The sequence below is a fragment of the Myxocyprinus asiaticus genome, chromosome 16, assembly GCF_019703515.2.
Source record: "Myxocyprinus asiaticus isolate MX2 ecotype Aquarium Trade chromosome 16, UBuf_Myxa_2, whole genome shotgun sequence".
In the NCBI taxonomy this organism is placed as follows: Eukaryota; Metazoa; Chordata; class Actinopteri; order Cypriniformes; family Catostomidae; genus Myxocyprinus; species Myxocyprinus asiaticus.
In genome coordinates this window covers 29,029,615-29,052,453 of record NC_059359.1, presented here as the reverse complement: position 1 = coordinate 29,052,453, position 22,839 = coordinate 29,029,615, and the positions used below count along the sequence as shown (strand labels likewise).

The 22,839-nt window shown below is 36.9% G+C and overlaps 1 protein-coding gene across 1 annotated transcript; it reads right to left on the bottom strand.

Moving 5' to 3' along the window:
• Nucleotides 1-1,948: 1,948 nt before the first annotated feature.
• LOC127453759 (voltage-dependent calcium channel gamma-6 subunit-like) lies at nucleotides 1,949-22,778 on the bottom strand. Its single transcript, XM_051720427.1, has 5 exons — nucleotides 21,420-22,778; nucleotides 14,020-14,796; nucleotides 9,872-9,946; nucleotides 5,555-5,692; nucleotides 1,949-3,051 (listed from the first exon to the last, which is right to left on the bottom strand). Exons 2-5 carry the CDS (start codon nucleotides 14,375-14,377, stop codon nucleotides 2,828-2,830), a joined length of 795 nt encoding a protein of 264 aa, XP_051576387.1. The 5' UTR covers nucleotides 14,378-14,796; nucleotides 21,420-22,778; the 3' UTR covers nucleotides 1,949-2,827.
• Between the last annotated feature and the right edge of the window lie 61 nt (nucleotides 22,779-22,839).

The following is a 22,839-nucleotide window of genomic DNA, read 5'->3' as shown; positions in this document are numbered from 1 at the left end:
CATTTCAGATGAGCAGGTAAGAATTGTAATTTTCTGAAAGGGTTCATGTTTTTCCCCAAACATTAACAACAATGTTTTTTTTGAATGTTTGCTATGATACAGTGTGTAAATTTTAAAGAGTGTGCAATTAATACAATTTTCTATTAATCTGTGCATTAATTTGAACTGTTATTATGCACTGTGTAATGTGTTGTAATGAAACATTTTTCTCCTATGGACCAACAACTAAATATTTGCACTCCAAGCCTGTTTTATTCCCCCAGTGCACTTGGCAACATAAAAAAAAAAAATATGAAAGAACAGCCTGATAGTCTGACAGGCACTATTAAAGGGCTATATATACAAGCAGACTGCTGGGTTGAGTGTCAACCTACAGGCTCTAATTTCCCTACTCCTGCACCAAACCACACTGATCAACCATACCACACAACAACATCAACCAACTAACATTATTTTTGTTCTGATTTACCAAATTAAACAGACAAGCACACTGTAGGACATGCCTTGCAGGAACATGGCAACCTGTTGTGGTTATATAGAAGATCTAGATTGTTTTGGATGGGATGTATGCTTCAGTTAGGCAGCTGGGCGAGAGACATAGTGCAGATAACTGAGGCGAAGACCTTTCCTCACTTCCCAAATGTACTGCCACTACATTCACAAACACCTCACTGAGAGCTGGTGTTGGAGAGGAGGAACGGGAGGGCAGACGCAGAGAAACAGCAGCTCCCCCCAACCCCTCGGAGACACTGAGAAGAGCGATCAATGACGAGAGAACGTTGAGGGGGGGCATAGTTGAAATTCTAGGATAATATTTCTCATCCACTTCAACATAATGTGCTTAGATGAGCAATGCACTAATTTTAGACTGAGTGAGTGTCAAAAGAGAAGGAGTGAGATTAAGAAACAAGTGAAGCAGAGGGTGCAGGAAACTTTTATGGGTCAAAGAGATTTAAACCTCAAGCAAAACCAGAGAAAGAAAAACACAAAATTGTGACAAACAGAGAGTGGCAGAAACAAGGAAATGAATAACAAACAAAAGAAAGAGGATGAGGGACAATAGCTTCACACTGTCTCTCGCATCTACTGGAGAACACTGTACAAACAAATTATTTACACAGAATTGTGGCTCAACAGTGAGTCTGCCTAATCCACATCAATAGTTTTCACACATGTATGTTTCATATGCATAGTATTCAGCTTAATTTAACATTAGTACAAATAATAAACCATCCTAATGAATCTATGAATGGACATCTATGATATCTAGTCTGCTTGTTACTTTGTTTAATGAAAACCCTGCTGAAAAGATCAGTATAGCTGGTCAACGGCATATATTATGTAATGCTGGTTTGCTTAACCAGCAAGACTTTCTTGGTCAACCAGCTTCACCAGAAAGACCATGCTGGTCGACCAGGTTTACCAGCCAAGTTTCGCTGGCTACGCTGGTACACCCGCCAAACCACCACTAACTAGCATAAACTAACCTGAATAGCTGTATTTTGTTTTTGTTTTTTCAGCAGGGAATTGCACCAATCCCTATTAGCATTGTTATGCTGTAAAGTCAAAGCAAGGATGGCCTATTTTTGAAAAAAAAAAAAAAGAAATAATAATAATAATTAAAAAAAATCAGCAGTCAGTGTAGTCAGTTTTGTACAACATGAAATCAAGTCAGGCGTCTTATACAAAGCAGCAATGCAGATAATAGGACACAGCGCAATAGCACAGCATGTTGTGTAACTGGGCACTTAAAGGGAGTAAACAGATCTGTTGGTCACTGATTTTATGTACAGAGCCATCATAGAAATATCAGAGTACATGACTTAAAGGGGTAGTTCACCCCAAAATGAAAAATCTGTTATCATTTACTCACCCTCATGTTGTCCTAAACCCGTATAACCCCCCCCCCCCCCCCCCCATTCCAGATGTGTATGACTTACTTTCTTCTGCTGCACACAAACGAAGACTTTTAGAAGAATATCTCAGCTCTGTATGTCCATACAATGCAAGTGAATGGTGGCCTGAACTTTGAAGGTCCAAAAAGCATATAAAGGCAGCATAAAATTTATCCATATGACTACACTGGTTAAATCCGAGTCTTTTTTTAAATCCATGTAATAATTTTTTACTTTAAATCTCCACTTTCAATTCTTTTGTTTTTGGCGATTCACCACCTAATGGGCAGGGAGGAAAATTTATAGTAAAAAAGGACTTAACTACTGATCTGTTTCTCACCCACACTTGTCATATCACTTCTGAAGACACTGATTTAACCACTGGAGTCCTTTTATGCTGTCTTTATGTGCTTTTTGGAGCTTCAAAGTTCTGGCCACCATTCACTTGCATTGTATGGACTTACAGCAGAGACATTCTTCTAAAAATCTTTGCGTTCAGCAGAGTAAAGAAAGTCATACACATCTGCGATGGCATGAGGATGAGTAAATGCTGAGAGAATTTTAATATTTGGGTGAACTATCACTTTAACCTCAGTCACCATTCACTTTCATTATATTGAAGAGAGAAAAAAACACAATTAATGCTAACTGAGGTTAAAATTCTGCCTAAAATCTCATTTTGTGTTCCACGGAAGAAAGTCATACAGTTTTGGAACAACATGAAAGTTAGTAAATGATTTTGGGGGGAACTATCCCTATTGACAAGCAATTCTAATGACAGTTTTCTAGCTATGGCAAAACATTATGAAATTGGTTACTCTTTATATTCAGTGGTTTGGACGTCCTTTATAACATCAGTGGATATCTTCATTAGCAGCATCAGAGTATAAAAGATCTTTTGCTACTTCACTTACTGGCAGTCCCCCTGAGAGCTAGGCATCACTACTGCTCTGCTGACGGAAACATTTCTCCAGGGGGTTGTAGGGGAGGGAAAGCAACAGGAACATTAACCCTCCAAAGACTAGAATGGCCCCAGCCGAGCCAACGCATGCCACTGACCAGGACAGCTCATGATGGAGAGGTATACTGTGATCACTTGCCAGTAATGCCAGTACAGACTGGTGGAAGACAATGATGGACAACAGCACCAGGACACCTGGGTAGAGTGGTGAGAGGGAAATGGAGATGAAAGGTCATTAAAGTTCAGTATTTCACATTCACCGTCACACCAGACTTGATGTCAAAGACAACAAACGTCAAACCAATGATGTTTGATTTCATTGACATCAAACCTTATCTTGATGGGGCATATTTAATGAATGTGAATGCAAATGAGATTTGTAAGCTACAGCAGAAGGAAAGATTTTCAGCAAATAACAATTCAAATTTCAGTCCATAATTTGGCTTCAGAAACTTAAAATATAGCGTACCAGTCATATCTACCACATTTATGATAATATAATGATACCAGAGTTGTGCAAAATTTGGAATTTCAGAATTAACTACCTTTCAATTCATGAGTTGGAATTTTAATTGAATTGGCCATGCCCCACAGGAAGTTGAACTGGAATTAGAATTGGAATGACAGGAAGTGGAATTTACTGAACCGCAATTCAAAAGAAATTCAACACAGTCACACTACACAGTTTCATTAGTCAAAGACATATTTTGTGATAAACAATTAGGTTGTCATTTTTGACCAAGTTTGCCTATTTATTCCCTAATATGTAGAATATTTTTTACAAATACTTCTCTCTCTAAAAAAATTACTAAATTAAAAAAATACAATTAACATAGCCATTAAACTATTTTGTTTTTGCTGTACAGCACCAGAAATGGCCCACCACATTTGTTTTAGAAAACTTCATAAAAATAGATTCAAAATAGTGAAATAAATGAAATACAAATTTCTATAGGTGGCATTTTAAACATTATTACATTTTATTATATTTATTATTCATTATTAATACTGTAAAACGTGATGTGTTTGTATAACTTGAAGTTTGCATTTCTTTTTTATTAAGTTGAATTAATCTACTTCATTTTAAGTAAATTAACTAACTTAAAATATCAACCTGCCATGACTTTTACATGTTAGCTGTACATATGAATTTGACATATTTAACAAATACCTAAATTAAGTAACTTTAGGAAGATTAAACTATCAACTTACACTAGTCCTATGAAAATTGCTTCCTTTATTTACATGGTTTTAAACTGTTCAATATTCTGAGCATCTCATGTACATTTCTATAAACATATATTTAATGGAAAGCAATGCTCTTCCTGTATTAAACAATATCATATATTTACTTATCACAGGAAAACATAAAAAAAAAAAATATTTAAAAATGGCACGAATTGACCTTGACACTTTGTACATTAAAAAGGACAAGGGTAAAAATTAACAAATTGATCATTTTATTAGAGAAAAAAAATCTTCCTGATATCACAAAACAGTAAGTTATCTACCTTGACAACAAAATCAACAATATCACTGTAAATAAAAATATGGCCAAACAATGCAACCATATTATTCATGCCCCAGTGCATGCTGGGAAGAGGGGCTGAACCATATTTAAACTCAATTAAATGAAATAATCCAACTCCCTGCTATGCCTTCCTGAAAGTTACCAAGCCAAAATAAATACATTAATAAATAAATATAAATAATAATTACAACGACAACAAAAAAACAATCAAGTAAATCATCAATGGGGTTTTTTTTCCCCCAGCATTGTTTACTTGATATAAGACCTTTTTTTTTTTAACAGTGTAATGTTTCTGGAAATACCCCATTTATTATGCATATGATAATATGATTACAAGTTTCATGTTATGCAGAAAAATCAAATCTATTATTAAAAAAGAAACTTTAAAACAGTCATAGGAATGTTTTTGAATTTCATTACACTTTAATTCTACTTCTTAAATTCAAATTCAAATTGCAATTCTACATCCTTTTTGCTACCTCAATTCAAATTCAGTCCAAATTCAGGAATTTAATTGGAACTGAATTGGCATTCTTCTTTCAATTCAAAATGGTGCACAACACTGAATGGTACTTTTTTCTTCTTTTTTTGAGCTTGAAAGCCCCCATTCCCATTAACTTTCAATGTATGGAAAAACAGCTTCTTTGAGTTCCACGGAAAAACCAAAGTCATAAAGGTTTAAAACAGCATGAGGGTGATTAAATTATTACAGAATTTAAATTTTTCTGAGAAATTCCTATAAATGTGACCTCTTTCTGGTAAATGTCTTTCCTCATTCACAGAGCACTCGGTTTTGGTCCATGATGAAATACTGAAGCAAATCAAGGCCTTCTCTTTTATTCACCTATTGCTTACAGACACCACCAAGGAAGTGTGCGTTGGGTATTTTCTTGAGATACACCTCAAACTCACAATTACATATGAGTGTACATTACACATGGCTGGTGCACCCACTCTGAAATATGGCCAGCTGTGACTTTTATGTGGCTGAGGTTTGAACCCAGAGTCCCAGTAATGGGACACAGTGTGCTTGAACATTGCCAAATCCTTCATAACTATTTCAGATTTGCTGCAAATGAATTATTAAGTTATAAGGTGTTTAAAGAGACTGAATGATGTTTTGAGGTGCTTTATGGCAGTGGAACGGGGTTTATCCTGGAGTTTTACCTGAGAGGACGAAGCAGATGGTAGCAGGTTTGAGGAAGAAGGGTACACTCTTACTAAGGGACATGGTGATACACACAGAGCCCATGACCATTAGAAACAAACTGAGCAAAGCCAACACTGCAGCTGCTATATGCAAACCTAAGAGACAAAGAGAGTAAGCAAGCACTCAGACATGTTTGTTTTTAAACCATTTCTACAAAATTCTCCATTTTATCATCACTAGGCCAAACTTTGTATATGGCCAAAAGTACATAGACACCCAAACACCACATCTTTATGTGCTTATTGAACATTTAAAGTCAAAGCTATTGGCATTTGGTTTTGAAAATTAAGTAGCTAGTATTGTGCTTCTACAACTTTAAATGTTCAACAGATATTTTTCAGAAATTTCTGCAGAAGTGTGTCCTCCCTAACAGCTTCCACTCTTCTAGGATGGTGTGACGAGGAGGAGGGCGGGGCCAGGCCGTGAATGCGACCGGCCGGCCACCAATTGGGATAATCAGCCGAGGAGCGGGATAAGGCCGAGCCGGATGCGGCTGTTCGGGAGAGAGTGAGCCACACGCAGCTGCCGTGTGTGTGTTTGTGTCTTTTGTTTAAGTTTTCATTAAAATATTACTTTGATGCTTCGTCCGGTTCCCGCCTCCTCCTTGCCCATCTCTATACTGTTACAGACGGTTTTACACTATAGATGTTAAAACATAGTTGCAGGGATTTGATCCCATTCAGACACAGGAGCATCAGTGAGGTGGCCTGGCTTGCAGTCAAATTCATGTGTTAAATGGGGTTCAGGTCTTGGTTTTGTGGAGGCCAGTCAAGTTCTTTCACACTAGTCTCAGTAACCCTAACCCATCTCTTTTTGGATCTCGCTTTGTGCACAGGGACTAATAAGTCTTTATACGCATCCTTATCTCATGAAAATTATGTGAGCATGGAAATATTTTTGCAAAAATATATTATTTGGCTCCTTACACATATCATAGCAGTTCCAACATTAAATGTCCACTGTGTGGCACTAAAAGAGAGTTAAATGTTCTCCCAAACAGATGAGGTTGAGAAAAAACAAGTGAAGCTTAAATTATTACTATTCACAGTCAGCTATGATGAATTTAATCCAAGAGTGAAAGTGTCCAATAACAGAGAGGTTACTAAGATTAAGTGAGTAGTATTGGGCTGGTCATGTGTTTCTAACATGGCAGTGCTCATGAGGGGGACCCTCTCTATGTATAATAAAACAGCTTTTATAATGTTACTGATATGACTGGAGCTTTTATCTCATGTGAGTGGTCATGATTTTATACATGTTTCAAAATTACAATTAATTTCTTTAGAAGTAAAACTTCTTAAATGTGGAAAAATTTACTGAGTGCACCTTTAAGGTTAATGCTCTATCAAGTTTTAAATCAACAAAACTTACTTCCCTACCCTTAAGCCCATAGTATACTTCAGTTTTGACGCTAACGCTTAGCGTAACATGGATAAAGTTAAACGCGAGCCTGTCAAACTATACTTTATTTGACTGTGCGCAAACACAGGTAGTTGGTGCATGCACACTACGACTGCTATGGGATACAGGACTATTTCTCCTCCGGAGTTTAGAAACATAAAGATGTCTTTACATTCCTTCAAACTAGAGTTACAAAAAATGAAGGTATCTCCAGACCTCCTCACACACACATTCTTGACATGCACATCCACTGTTTACTGTACTGTAATTCCAGCTGCATGTGCATTCTGTGCGTTCAAAGATGTGCATTTAGTGCTTGAGCACTCTGCTGATGACGGAATTTGCATCACGCATCCTGTACGCAGACACTCAGCATTCACTCTGACTGAAGTATACTTGGGCTTTAACCTAAACCATTCCGATAGTGTCAGAAAAAGCAAATGTGAGATGAAAAATAGATGAGATTTTTAAGGTTAATTCTCTATCGAGTTTTAAATCAACAAAACCTACCTCCCTACCGTAAAACTAAACCTAACCAATAGTTTCTGAAAATAAATAAATAAATAAATAAAAACATGTGACATGTAAAAAGGCAATTGCTAAAGCAACCATCTAATTTTGTACTGCTTGTATGACACTGTTTGTGTTACTTTTTGCGTTCATCTTGTAACGTGATTTTTTGAGACCAGGTTGGCTTTTTGCCATATAATGAAAATGAATAGTGTCTCTGGGTTGGGAAGCACCAAAAAATAACCACAAAACCATAACACATGTTCCTCTTTGGAGCTTGACAGCCCGAAGTAACTACAGTTGAAGTCAGAAGTTTACATACACTTAGGTTGAAGTCATTAAAACTAATTTTTTAGCTATTCCACAGATTTAATATTAGCAAACTATAGTTTGGCAAGTCATATAGGACATCTACTTTGTGCATGACAAGAGTCATTTTTCCAACAATTGTTTACAGACAGACTGTTTCACTTTTAATTGACTATATCACAATTCTAGTGGGTCAGAAGTTTACATACACTGTATGCTACCTGTGCCTTTAAGCAGCTTGGAAAATTCCAGAAAATATGTCAAGCCTTTAGACAATTAGCTTCTGATATGAGGTGTACTGAATTGGAGGTGTACCAGTGAATGTATTTTAAGGCCTACCTTCAAACTCAGTGCCTCTTTGCATGACATCATGGGAAAATCAAAAGAAATCAGCCAAGACCTCAGAAAAAAAATATTTGTGGACCTCCATAAGTCTGGTTCATCCTTGGGAGCAATTTCCAAATGCCTGAAGGTACTATGTTCATCTATACAAACAATAATATGAAAGTATAAAGACCATGGGACCGCACAGCCATCATACCGCTCAGGAATTAGATGCATTCTGTCTCCAAGAGATGAATGTAGTTTGGTGCAAAAAGTGCAAATCAATTCCAGAACAACAGCAAAGGACCTTGTGAAGATGCTGGAGGAAACAAGTACACAAGTATCTATATCCACAGTAAAACAAGTCCTATATCGACATAACCTGAAAGGCTGCTCAGCAAGGAAGAAACCACTTCTCCAAAACCGCTATAAAAAAGCCAGACTAGAGATTGCAAGTGCACATGGGGACAAGGATCTTACTTTTTGGAGAAAAGTCAAATGAAACAAAAAAGTTTGGCCATAATGACTATTGTTATGTTTGGAGGAAAAATGGTGAGGCTTGCAAGCCGAAGAACACCATCCCAACCGTGAAGCATGGGGGTGGCAACATCATGTTGTGGGGGTGCTTTTCTGCAGGAGGGACTGGTGCACTTCACAAAATAGATGGCATCATGAAGAAGGAAAATTATATGGATTTATTGAAGCAACATCTCAAGACATCAGCCAGATAGATAAAGCTCGGTCACAAATGGGTCTTGCAAATAGACAATGACCCCAGGCATACCTCCAAATTTGTGGCAAAATGGCTTAAGGACAACAAAGTCAAGGTACTGGAGTGGCCATCACAAAGCCCTGACCTCAATCCGATAGAAAATTTGTGGGCAGAACTGAAAATGCCTGTGCGAGCAAAGAGGCCTACAAACCTGACTCAGTTACACCAGTTCTGTCTTGAGCAATGGGTCAAAATTCCAGCAACTTATTTTGAGAAGCTTGTGGAAGGCTACCCAAAATGTTTGACCCAAGTTAAACAATTTAAAGGCAATGCTACCAAATACTAACAAAGTGTATGTAAACTTCTGACCCACTGGGAATGTGATGAAAGAATTAAAAGCTGAAATAAATAATTCTCTCTACTATTATCCTGATATTTCACATTCTTAAAATAGTGATCCTAACTGACCTAAGACAGGGAATGTTTTCTACGATTAAATGTCAGGAATTGTGAAAAACTGAGTTTAAATGTATTTGGCTAAGGTGTATGTAAACTTCTGACTTCAACTGTATGTTCCATGGAAGATTTTCGTTTTTGGTGAACTATTTCTTTAAGATTTGTCATCACTTTAAAATTAAGGGGCCTAACCAAACTTATTCATTTTAAGGGGGTGTACACATACTTTTGGACATATATTTTGTTTGGGTGAATTCACATATGATTGCTGCCAATGCACTTGTAAATTGAAATTTTCTCTTGAAGAGAGAGATAAAAATTGATAAACCCTTGTGTTTGACAGGACAGTAAGGTAGATGTAAGAGATGGCGATAGGGAGAGCGAGAGACATGGAGGAGGGGGAGGAGACAGAGACATGTGACTGATTTTCAAAGAGAGAAACAGCATGGAATGAGAGAAATTAAATAGAATAGAGAGGAAAGAAAAGAAAGAGGAGCATAACATACAGAAAGCAGAGAGAAAAGAGGGCACAGTATACAGGAAGAAACGCTACAGAACTTACCCTTTTCTGTCGATTTATGAAATATGACAGTATTCTCCCCAGAAGTATAGAGTTTGAAGAACGTGCAATTAGATTCTAAGAGCAAAAGAAAAATGAGAAAGAGGGGGTGAAAAGGTGCAGAGAAACAGAATAAGGCACTTCAGTTTTCTGCTGTAAGCCCTGTGAGGATCATTGTGTATTAATGCACTGAGGACACAAAGCAGCTCGCTCACATATGGCACTGAAAGAACCAGAGAGGAAGAGAGAGAGAGACAGATGGAGAGGGAGGGAACAAGAGTGAGGCAGATGGAAAGAGACAATGAAGGGCAGAACAAGGAAGAGAGAAGACAGACTCAGGTTAACATATACAAAATAAAACACACATTCACTATCCTTCTCATCCTTCTTAACTTTCTTGCTTTTTCACTCATGTCCTCTATATTTAGATTTGAATCTGGCTTGCTGTCAGCTTTATCCAACCATGCGCCGTACAACTGATTTTCCTGCTAGAACAGTGACCAACAAACCAGTATATACATATGTTGAATTTGCTGTTATTGACAGCAATCCTTACAAACTACACAATTCTATGTTTTCATATGCAGTACATGTTGAGTGGACTGCTCTAGATATGATTAGCATAGAGCTGATAATGTTATACTAAACAGAGCTCTTACAAATTAGCATTTCTTGGTTTTCTGCATTAATCTGTTAAAGTGTGATCTCATCTTCATCAAAGTCACAAATATAGACAAACACAATATGCTTAAACAAACAGCACACAAACAATTATAAGCTTTGATGTCTTTATAGAACACATCCCTTTATAGAAAAGATTCACAGTGGAAAACTTAAGTGAACCCTTGGATTTAATAACTGGTCTATCCACTTTTGGCAAGAATAACCTCAACCAAGCATTTCCGCTAGTCAATCATTTTTATTTGTATAGCGTCTTTCACAACACACATTGTTTCAAAGCAGCTTTACAGAAAATCATGCATTAACAGAAAATGAAACCGTAATATCTATAAAGTCTTAGTCATCATTGTGTAGTTTGATTAAATACGATTATGAAGTGTGTATAAAAATAAGTAATTAAATAATAATTGTATTTAAATAATTAATTATATTCGCTCCAGATAAGACCTGCACAACATTCAGAAGGAATTTTGGACCATTCCTCTTTACAGAATCGTTTCAGCTCAGCCACATTTTTAGGATTTCTGGTGTGAATGTCTCTCTTGAGGTCATTCCACATCATCTCTATTGGGTTAAGGTCTGGGCTCTGACTTTGCCACTCCAAAAGTTGGGTTTTTTTTTTTTGTAGTGCATTTACATCGATGTTTAGGATCATTGTCCTGCTACATCACCAAACTTCTACTGAGCTTCAGCTGGCACACATCTACCCTGACATTATCCTTTAGGATATCTTGATAAACTTGGGAATAAATATTTCCCTTGACGATGGCAAGCAGTCGAGACCCCGAAGCAGCCCCAAATCATGATGATCCCTCCACCGTAGTTCACTGTTGGGATGATGTTTTCATGTTTGTATGCGGTGCCCTTTTTACACCATTCATAGTGCTGTGTTCTTCCCAAACAATTCAACCATAGTTTCATCAGTCCCCAAAATATTTCCCAGTAGCTATGGAGTGTCAAATTGGTCTTTGGCAAACTTCAGGTGTGCAGTACTGTTTTTGTTGGAAAGCAGTAGCTTCCTTCGTGGTGTCCTGCCATAGAAACCATGCCTGTTTAATGTTTTCCATATAGTAGACTCAGGAACAGAGATGTTAAGCTTTAGCTGTCACTCTAGGGTTCTTTTTTTACCTCACTGATCATTTTGCAGTGTGCCCTTTGAGTCATCTTGGCTGGACAGCCACTTCTAGGAAGAATAGCCACAGTACTAAATCCACGTATAGGCAATTTGTGAGGAGATTAATATCTAAGCTCTTTGACATAACTTTGTAACCCTTTCCAGCTTTATGCAAAGCAACAATTCTTGATCGTAGGTCTTCTGAGATCTCTTTTTTGCAAGCCATGGTCCACATCAGCAAACTCAAAATGTTTTAGTGCTTTTTATAAGTCAAAGTAGCTCTAACCCACACCTCCAATCTAGTTTCATTAATTGGATGCCAGGTTTTCCAACTCCTGACTCTAATTAGCTTTTGCTGACATCATTAGCCTTGGGGTTCGCATACTTTTTCCAACCTACACTGTGAATGTTTGAATGTGTTCAATATGTACAAGAACAATACAATAATTTGTGTGTTATTAGTTAAAACAGATTGTGTTTGTTCATTATTGCAGTGGTTCTCAAACCGGTTCTGGAGGCCCCCCAGCACTGCACATTTTGCATGTTGCCCTTTTCTGACACAACCAATTTAAGTCTTGGAGTCTCCACTAATGAGCTAATGTATTTGATTGAGGAGACATGCAAAATGTGTAGTGTTGAGGGGCCTCCAGGACAGGTTTAAAAACCACTGCATTATTGTAACTTAGATGAAGGTCAACCCAGATTTTAAGACAAATTTATACATAAATGCAGGTAATTCCAAAGGGTTCACATATTTTTTCTTTCCACTGTTCATATAGAATGTGTTCACATTTAGACTTCCCACAAATACGATACATGGATAATGCACTGCCTGGCCAAAACAAAGTTGCATACTCCAATATTTCGTTGGACCGCCTTTAGCTTTGATAATGGCGTGCAATCGTCGTGGCATTGTTTTAACAACCTTATCCAACGTCACAACATTTATTTCCATCCAGAGTTGCATTTATTTTTGGCCGAGATCCTGTATTGACAATGGGAGAGTGAAACCACTCCGTAAAGTCTTCTCCAGTACATCCCAAAGACTTTCAATGGGGTTAAGGTCAGGATTCTGTGGTGGCCAATTCATGTGTGAAAATGATTCCTCATGCTCCCTGAACCACTCTCACAATTTGAGCCCGATGAATCAATTACGGGATACGACATCTGACATAGTTGTTTAAGAAATGAGAAGCTACACACTGCATCAGTAAGGGTTAAAAGATTAAAGAGTTGTAAGCCATGAACCAAACCAACCAGCTCTGAGGTAAATCGCAGCATTACAAACTTAGAAAATCGGACAAAAAGACAAAGGTACAAGATTGTTTACTTAACGTCTTTCACGAGGGCACGAACTACAATCCCATGAAGCATTGCGAATGACAAATTAAATAAATGCGATGGTAATATATAAAACTTGTACATTTTAGGTTGTTGATTTTAAGTAAAGAAACAATATATTTTAAGTTTATTTTTTACGCAAAATATTCCGATATATACAAAGGGCTTTAACCTAGTTTTGCAGGCTTTGTTGGCCGCAGTTCTCTGCATGGTGGACCTTTTCTGCTGGTCCATGGTTAACATAATTGTTCATCAGGAATTCCGCTTTCAAAAACGATTTTTAAACAATGAAGTTGAAATAACGCAAACTGATGGCTTCAACAGAAGCATATACAATCGATGAATAACCTTGAAACTCATGTTAAGTTTTTCTTTAAATGTTTATTAGTTATTGTTAAAAATCAATTCGTCTATGGCAAAAAATCAATGGGTTTTTACTTAAGAACCAGACTGTTGCACAGTATACTAACTTACTGCTTAATGAATACTGCACAGTATACACTGTATGCTGCGCACTATTTTTAAAATAGCATGTGAAACAGAATGCATTATGCAACAGTAGTATTCTGCATTGTTGTCACATGAATACACCATGTTGCATGCTGCAAGTGGTGTCCCATTATCTTAGAAATTATATAGTTATTTTTCATTTTTCATTACATTTTGTGCAAAAAAAATTCAACTCTGGGCAGTCCATTTAAATACAGTCAAGAAATATATTTTAAACTCGTGCTTAATATTACTTCCGGTTCATTCATCACACTAGAAATCGAAGGTCAAGTCAAACACATTGCAATGTGGAATACAGTACCCGGTGCAATGCGCTTAGTTGTATACTGCACATTTTGGCAAACAAAGTAGGTGATCTGGGTATTAATCTACGCATATAGAAAATGTACCTACTGTACACAGAATACATACAGTAGAAACAGTGCAAGTAGTATGGAAGTATGCTATTCTGTACATAGCCAGTGAGTGAGTGAGTGTGTGAAATAAAGTGAACAAGTGCTCTTACCTCCAGGCAGTTCTGCTGGTCCACAGCTCTCTCTCTCCGGGTCAATATCTGACACCCATAGTGTGCGCACACATGATTTCCAAAGGCCGTAATGTGCCATCTCACACGTCTGGTTGTTCCTGAAGTGTTTTGGCTGAGAAAGCTCTGCCCAAAACTCTGTACCCATGCCCAGTACCGTCAGCGTCACACCTATGATGGCGACGAAAAATGCCAGCTTGATCTTGCCCTCCTGGCTGTCACTCATTCGCGGGGGCCTTGACCTTTTAGCACCGCGCCCACCCTTACTCCCTGCCCCACCCATTGCAGCCATACCTCCTCTCCCATCCTCCTCTTGCTGTAAAAAAAAATTGGACCACATGGCAGCCCCAACCTTTAAAGATGTGGGGCAAACCTCCCAGAAGGAGACACACTGCAATGACTACTGCAAAAAAAAAAAAACTAAGACTAAAGAGATTAGACTGGAGTAAGGTGGGCGAATAAACAATGAAAAGAGAATGCAGAAAAGTGTATTAATTGAAGGCTCAAAAATGGAAAAGGAGATGACAGTGAATTAAAATGTTCTGTGATGTAAAAAGAATCCAGTGTACAAGAAATCCAAGTGACAGGGGCTCCTTTCTAAAGAGTGTAGACTGAGAATTTACTGATGTCAAGAAAAGAGGGGAGGCAGTAACAAGACAGGAATAAATGGGTGATGAGATGAAAAGAGAGACTTGATGAGAGACTGGATTGAGGTCTTATAGAGTAGTAAAAGAAGATACACTCCTCTTTTTGATGCACCTACAGGGGAGAGGAAAAAAAGACTATTCAAAAGACACTAAGTACAGAGAAGCAGAAAGATTGAAGGACAAATTTATCAGAGATCTACACTATAATTATTAGTGACTAGACAATATTGCAGGAGCAATTCAGACCGAATGCATTCTTCTAATTGGAATTTTAATACCCTTGCTGAAAAGACCAGCTTACCTACCTGCAAGTAGGGCTGAAACGATTAGTCAACGTTATCGACAACGTCGACAATAATAAATTGTTGACAAAACTTTTCGTTGTGGAATAAGTGGAACTGGAGCTGCCGCTCCGCTGAAGCAAAACTTGCGTGTCGAGCATCTTTAAAGGAAAAACCCCGGCGTAAATGCAGTTGTATTTAATTATTAAAGTTCAAATAATAAGGAAGCAGGTCATGTAAATAACTAAAAACTCAGAAACTGGCATTTCTCTGTGCGGTCAGTGCCTCTTCTATGAGTTGCGCAAAGTGTCCCGATCTAAGGGGGAGAGATTGAAACTGCAGCTGGCTGATGCACACTCTGTTGCGGGGATGTTCATCTCTCGAGCGCGCACACATAATGCAGCTAGATTATAATGTGATGGCTCACGACTTATTGAATCATAATACATGTCACTGTGCATTTCTTATCATGAAGAAAATTGGCAATACGCAGCTTTATTAATAAGAGAGAGCTTTTTTTGTTTGTTTTTTTTTTTTAGTTAAAGATGGATTGAAGTGAACAGAAGGGTGAGAGATGTAGTCTTCATCCCATTATGCACTGCAACAAAATACGTTTTTGATTTGTTTTCCAATATAAATATCTAAAACTCCTTTAAAACAACACACATTTACTTTAGCACTATACTGCAGAAGAAAAAATGTTTAATACAATATTAAAAATACAAATATTTTAAGATATCTAAAAATCCTTAAAAAAAAAAAAAAAAGATGCATTCACCTGAAAAGCAGCATATAAGATATTTAGACATGCTTTTAGAGAATAGATCTTGAATACAAGTATATTTTGTCTTTACTGCACTCGCAGATGTATAACCAAGTGAAAAAATACACTGGCGGTGAAAAATATGTGACTGTGGCAACATTCTTGCAAAATGATATTTTGTGGTTCATTACGCATATCGCGGCAGTTCCCAGGTGCAATGTCCACTCAGTGGCGATAAAAGAGAGTTAAATGTTCTCCCTAACAGATGAGGTTAAGATTAATGCTCTATCGAGTTTTAAAATCGCCAAAACCTACCTCCCTACCCTAAACCTAACCGATAGTGTCATAAAAAACAAATATGAGATGAAAAATGAAGCAATTGCTGAAGGAACAACATCATTTTGTGGTGCTTCAATGACATATTCAGCTCACGTTTCGACTTGTACCTACACTGGCAGCCAAAAGTTTGGAATAATGTACAGATTTTGCTCTTATGGAAAGAACTTTTATTCACCAAAGTGGCATTCAACTGATAACAATGTATAGTCAGGATATTAATAACATGAAAAATTACTATTACAATTTGAATATAATATAATTACTATTTACAATTAAACTACTCTAAAGTGTTCTCATCAAAACATCCTCCACGTGCAGCAATGACAGCTTTGCAGATCTTTGGCATTCTAGCTGTCAGTTTGTCCAGATACTGTTGTACATGAAACTGGTGTTGAGCAGGTAGAATTCAATGAAGCTGTCAGCTGAGGACATGTGAGGCAACGATTTCTCAAACTAGAGACTCTGATGTACTTATCCTCTTGTTTAGTCGTATCTGGGACATCTACATCTCTTTCTGTCCTTGTTAGAGCCAGTTGTCCTTTGTCTTTGAAGACTGTAGTGTACACCTTTGTATGACATTTGTTTGTTTGTTTTTTTGGCAATTTCAAGCATTCCTCAAAATGATTGACTGAAGAGTTTCAGAAAAGCTGTTTCTTTTTGCCATTTTTGACCTTAAGACATGCCAGTCTATTGCATACTGTGGCAACTCAAAAACAAACACAAAGACAATGTTAAGCTTCACTAAACGAACCAAACAGCTTTCAACTGTGTTTGATATAATGGCAAATTATTTTCTAGTACCAAATTAGCAATTTAGCATGATTACTCAAGGATAAGGTGTTGGAGTGATGGCTGCTGGAAATGGGGCCTGTCTAGATTTGATCAAAAATTACCTTTTTCAAATAGTGATGGTGCTGTTTTTTACATCAGTAATGTCCTGATCAGTTGAATGCCACTTTTTGAATTAAAAGTACCAATTTCCTTCCAAAAAAGCAAAATCTGTAAATTATTCCAAACTTTTGGCCACCAGAGTATGTCTGTTGCATTGCAAGTTCAATGCTCTATCATTTGTGCCTCCACGCTATTTGATCGCACTCGAACAATCTTGTAAAATTAGTTGGTTATGTAATGTAAAAGTTCAAATCATACCTTAAGTCAAAAAGTATGTGTTTATGAACTAATCTGTCATTTTACCAGTGATTTCTGTGAAAGGGAATAAAAGGATTTCTGGTTCATTTTACAAGGAAACTGCTGCGATACTTTGAACAAGCCATATAAAAGTCAATTTGCTAAAATTTTGGTATATTAATGTGATCCTATGAGATCATAGACCATGATCTTCCTGGTAAAGCTGGCCAACATAGGGAACCTTGCTGGTTAAGCTAGTTTAGAAGCCTGGTGGGGACACCAGCAAACCATCATCCCCAACACAATAAATGCCGGTGACCAGCAACACATACAAGCACTGCATGTGCCATAAACTTGTATTAGTAGTACTTAGTTCAGTGGTACTTTTATTACAGATTTTTTTTCTATACTATTTATTGCCATAAGTAATCCAGTTATTAAAGGCAGTGGCACAGAGAACAGCACTAATACCTGGAAACTGGCACTGTATCTTAGTCCTCTATGGAATAAGCAAACAGGCAATAAGCTTTCAGGGAAGGTTAATATGCATCACAATTAGGTCACACTGTCTGCGAATTAGCTCTGCCAGATTTTGCTGCAAGATATCAACACATACCCGGCCAGCCCGTTTGATCTGTGCCATTTTAAGGCCTCATAAATACCTGAGCATTACATGTACAGAGAACTATTAGATCTATGGATATTGGGATTCAAGGTGTGCAGTGTTGTGATATTCTAAAAACAGACGAGGGAGTGGGAAGAGTTTAACATGGACTGAACAAACTGACTGATAAAACACAAGGTTCTTTGAGAAAGAGGGAGAAAAGGAGAGTGCCAGGTGGAGCAGTATGTGTTGATTAATGTGTGACAAGCAGCGAGTCAGAGGGTCTAAAGTCATTATGACTGTACCAGTACAGGGAGGGAGTACTATACTGGACAAGGCTTACTGAAGCCAAACACCCACACAGAACCAATAGAAAGACAACAAGGTTAGAAACAAGCAAAAATGATAGTGATACACTCACAAGCATGCCATCATTGTTACATACACTTTTCAAGAAGCTACACTGCAAAAAATATTTTTTAATAAATACATTTTTTTCTTTTCTCTAAAAACAAGACTTAATATTTTTTTCATTTTTGCTTCTCAAGAAAATATATCTTGTTTTAAGGCTGTTTAGATATTTTTACTAGACAAGACAAAAACACTGGAAATATATATATATATATATATATATATATATATATATATATATATATACACACACACACACACACACAACCGGTCAAAAGTTTTGAAACACTTGACTAAAATGTTCATAAACTTAAAAATCTTTTGATGTGAAGGCGTATGCTTAAATGTTTGAAATTAGTTTTGTAGACAAAAATATAATTGTGCCACCATATTAATTTATTTCATTATAAAAGTAACATTTAATTAAAAAAAAGTTTTTGAAATTGATGACTTGGACCAAATAATAAAGAAAAGCAGCCAATAAGTGCCCAACATAGATGGGAACTCCTTCAATACTGTTTAAAAAGCATCCCAGGCTGATACCTCAAGAAGTTGGTTGAGAAAATGTCAAGAGTACATGTCTGCAAATTCTAGGCAAACAGCAACTACTTTGAAGATGCTCAAATATAACACAGTTTTGATTTATTTTGGATTTTGTTTAGTCACAACATAATTCCCAAAGTTCCATTTATGTTATTCCATAGTTTTGATGACTTTACTATTATTCTAAAATGTGAAGAAAAAAAATTATAGTAAAGAATGAGTAAGTGTTTCAAAACTTTTGACCGGTAGTGTGTGTGTATATATATATATATTTTTTTTAATTTTTTTTTTTTTTTGAGGCAGTGTATTAAAATAAATCCAACTTGTAGATGGCAAATTTTGAGGTTTTGGTGTTTGACTGTGAGTCCAACAATATGGGAGTCCAGCAATAATCATAATTAAAAATAATTTGACCAAGGCATCAGAGTATAGGCATTTCAGCTGACTACAAACTGTTGTTCAGATAGATGTAAAATTAGATACAGAGTAAAAGAGTTTGGTTCCATTTAACACTGCACAAGTTACAGAAAGTTGAGACACCAGAGGCAGTTAAAACTCTACACATGACCTGGAGATGTAGCACAGGCTACAATTAACCAACCAAAATCATCTCCTCAAACCCATATTTCTATATTACCCCAACTCTGTCATATTTCGTCACAACACAATTACCCGCCAATAAGTAAGCTACATTGTTAGCAGCGTCTGTTTGCATCAAAAATGGAAAAGCCTACGACTCTTATTTAATAAATATAGTTGCAAGCGGAAATTGTCAGGGGCCAAGCACATATGGACAAATAACAAAAATAATCAGACTGGAGAGGAAAGATCCTATGGAATCCTAACTCAAACCCTAACCCTAACTAACAAATAGGATTTTCTTAAATTTTAGCACCCCCTAGTTCTCTTGTCCATGTGTTTTAAGCTTTGTTAAGTTTGAATTTTTTGCTCACAAGATACAGGCCAATAAGTAATTACAGGCCACACTCAAAAACGTATTGGTTTAAATCTTCCGAACTACTAAACAAATCAAAATTATTTTGATAACTTTTTGTGAGGAGGGTTTGAAGCAAAATTTTGTGTGAATCGAGTAAACGGCCTACAAGTAGGTTTTTCAAAAAAATCAAAGTGGTTGAAAAGTTTTCATGCGGAAATAGAAATACATGTGACCATATGATTTGGAGGCACTGAAGGATTTGGAGAAGCTAAGAAAAATTATTCTAGCCTATACGGTTTCAGAGTTATTATTAAAAACACGAATTAGCTTATTATAGCGCCAACATGTGGCCATTTATCATGACTTTTTATATAAAGCTTCGTGTGGAGACCCTGCTTGTATATAATAAATTTCATGACCATCAGCCATTCACAACTCAAGTTATTAGGTGCTGAAATTTGATTGGCTGCTGGCGGCCATTTTGTTTGATTTGTCTAATTAATATTTTAAGGATGTGTTAGCACTTGAACCAAAGAAGGTGCATATTTAATTTGAACTTAGTCGAGCAAACAGCTGCTTAGTTATGAAAGTTTTTTAGTTGTAGTGCCCCCTATGGGCAAAACTGAACGGAAGTTAGCATGCATCCTCAATATGGCCCGTTGACCATGTGTAGCGAGTTTCGTTACGTTTGGACTTTGTGTTGAGTAGATATTGATCAATTAATCAAATTGCATTCTACCGGAGGAACTGTATCGCTAATATCTTTGGAACATTCTGACATATCAACATTCTTATGATAACTTTTTGTCATGGAGTCTGTAGATGATGTTTAAAAATGTTTGTGGGAATCGGACAAACAGCCTAGGAGTTCGAAAAGTAGATTTTTCACAAAATTCAAAAGTGCAAAAACATTTTTTAGACGGAAATGAAATTGGAGATATACGTTTTGTAGGGCTTGACTCAAGGAATCAGGGGAAGATTTTTTTATTCTAGCCCTTATGGTTCTGGAGTTATTAGCGAAAACGCAAAAGCACTTATTATAGCACCTTTGGTGCTTGGCCCCCTAATAAAGGCAAGGGTGAAACCAACATAATACACTCCTTCCACACACCAGCTGACACCCAGAGGCAAAAATCTCAGCCAAGACGGCAGACAGGGAATTATGTCAGAGGGTTTTGGCAGTCATAATGGAAGAAACCAATTATCATTTTGAAGTAACTAGGCTTCAGCACCAGACCACACACTCATAAATTTAGTGATTTAGAATCAAACAACACAATGCATAAACATCTCATATCACACTAAATTACATGGAGACCTATGACGTTTAAGTGTTTACAGTGTACCTGAAGCAATGTATCAGATAAAAAGACTCAGACAACATAACTTGACTATGATACCATGGGGCCACAATGCCACATCAAGTCACATGCCCAACAAAGTTTTCAAGCAAAATAACAATAATAATAATAATCTTTATCATTTTTTAATTCAGGTCAATAAACATACAACATGTTCATGTATTCTAAATTTCGATTACCAAATTTATCAAAAGTTATCATCCAACAGCCACCCTAAGAGCACATACATTTTTAAACTGTACAACACTGAAATATTAAATATAAGGCTGGCACATATTTTTTTTTAAAGCTGTAACAGTATATGTGTGCAGCAAGTGCATTGAAAAGCCATCAAGCTTTAGCAACAAAAAGAGCAATGAATTCCTGACCTGTTCTGTGTGGTTGAAGATCTGATGACTAGATACTAGAAAATCAGCTGTGAAGGTAAGAGAGGGAGGGATGTCCGTACAGAAAGAGAGTGAGTGAGAGAGAGAGAAAGCAAGTGGCTATAACTGGGGCTCATGCAATCAAGTTGTAGAAACTGTTATGGAATGAATGATAGCTTCTGGGTAGAGGTTGAAGATGGGTCCAGCAAGAGTATTTTTCATTGCATGTCCAGAATCTTCGGTTTTCCTGTTTTGAACTCAAGTGTATGTTGTTGAGAGTTCTGCATGTGTGTGGGAAAGAAAGTTGAGTGTATGTCAGTTGATCCATGAATGTTTGTGTATGTGCATGGGCAAGAGTTCTATTTTGGACAAACACCTGTTAATAACATTAAGTGCGCGGGAGTTACAGTGCAGAGAAAGGAAAGAGAGAGATGACTGTTTATATGGCAAGAGAGAACAGCTGATTAAATACATAAGCATTAGAGCAGCATAGAAAGTAATAGCCCTATACAAATAAATGGAATTAAATTAAACCAAAGTATGGGGTGTGCAAGAGAATAAAGGATGTAATTGAATAAGTTTAGAAAGGTGGTTTAGAAGTTATAAAGGATAGACATTAAATATATGGCATTAGAAAGGATAGGGGTGATGTAGTAAAATGCTAAATAAAGAAGATCAGAACTATCTGTTAACAGACCATTAGAAGTGACTCTTATAGGTCAAGAAAACATGTATTTTTGTAACCAACCATTGTTTTGGATGAGAAAATATTGCTGTGAAGATGGAGCACTAGCACACAGGTATCACAGGTTTATCTGCATTAAAAATGGTGCACATTTTAACTTGTTCTGAACCCCGAGCCCACTCAGACAGGAAGAAGGATGTTTGTTTTGGTTTTTTCCCCTATGTTGCTTAAGGGTGGTTAAATCTGAAATCAATTATACCACAATAATAGAACAGCATATAACAAAGTAGTTCATTCATCTAATGACACATAAGGTTGTAGAGAAAAAAACAGGTCTAAACAAATCTCTTAAAACCATGCTGAATATATAGTTGTGCTTTAGGATATTCCTTTTACTTTTAGCAGTTACCTCAAAATACATTTTAAATCAAATACATTGTGAGGTTCATAGCGCCATAGTGACTAGCTCTTCCTCTAAAGTGCTCATAGTAGCACTCTCCTAACTTTTCCAAACAGACTGATAAAATCTGTTCTCCCTGACTCCTAGAAGTTGGGTATCAGCTTATCGAATTGAAACTTCTCTCTTGCCAATTCTTCTTGCAGTATGCTTCAGCTGGTCAGTGAACAGTCCATGGGTGTGCCAGCACTAACACTAACACACAGGAGACCAATGGGTCAAAGTTTTTTTTTATACTGTATGCCTATATAATAAAATTAATAAATTTTCATAGAACCTTC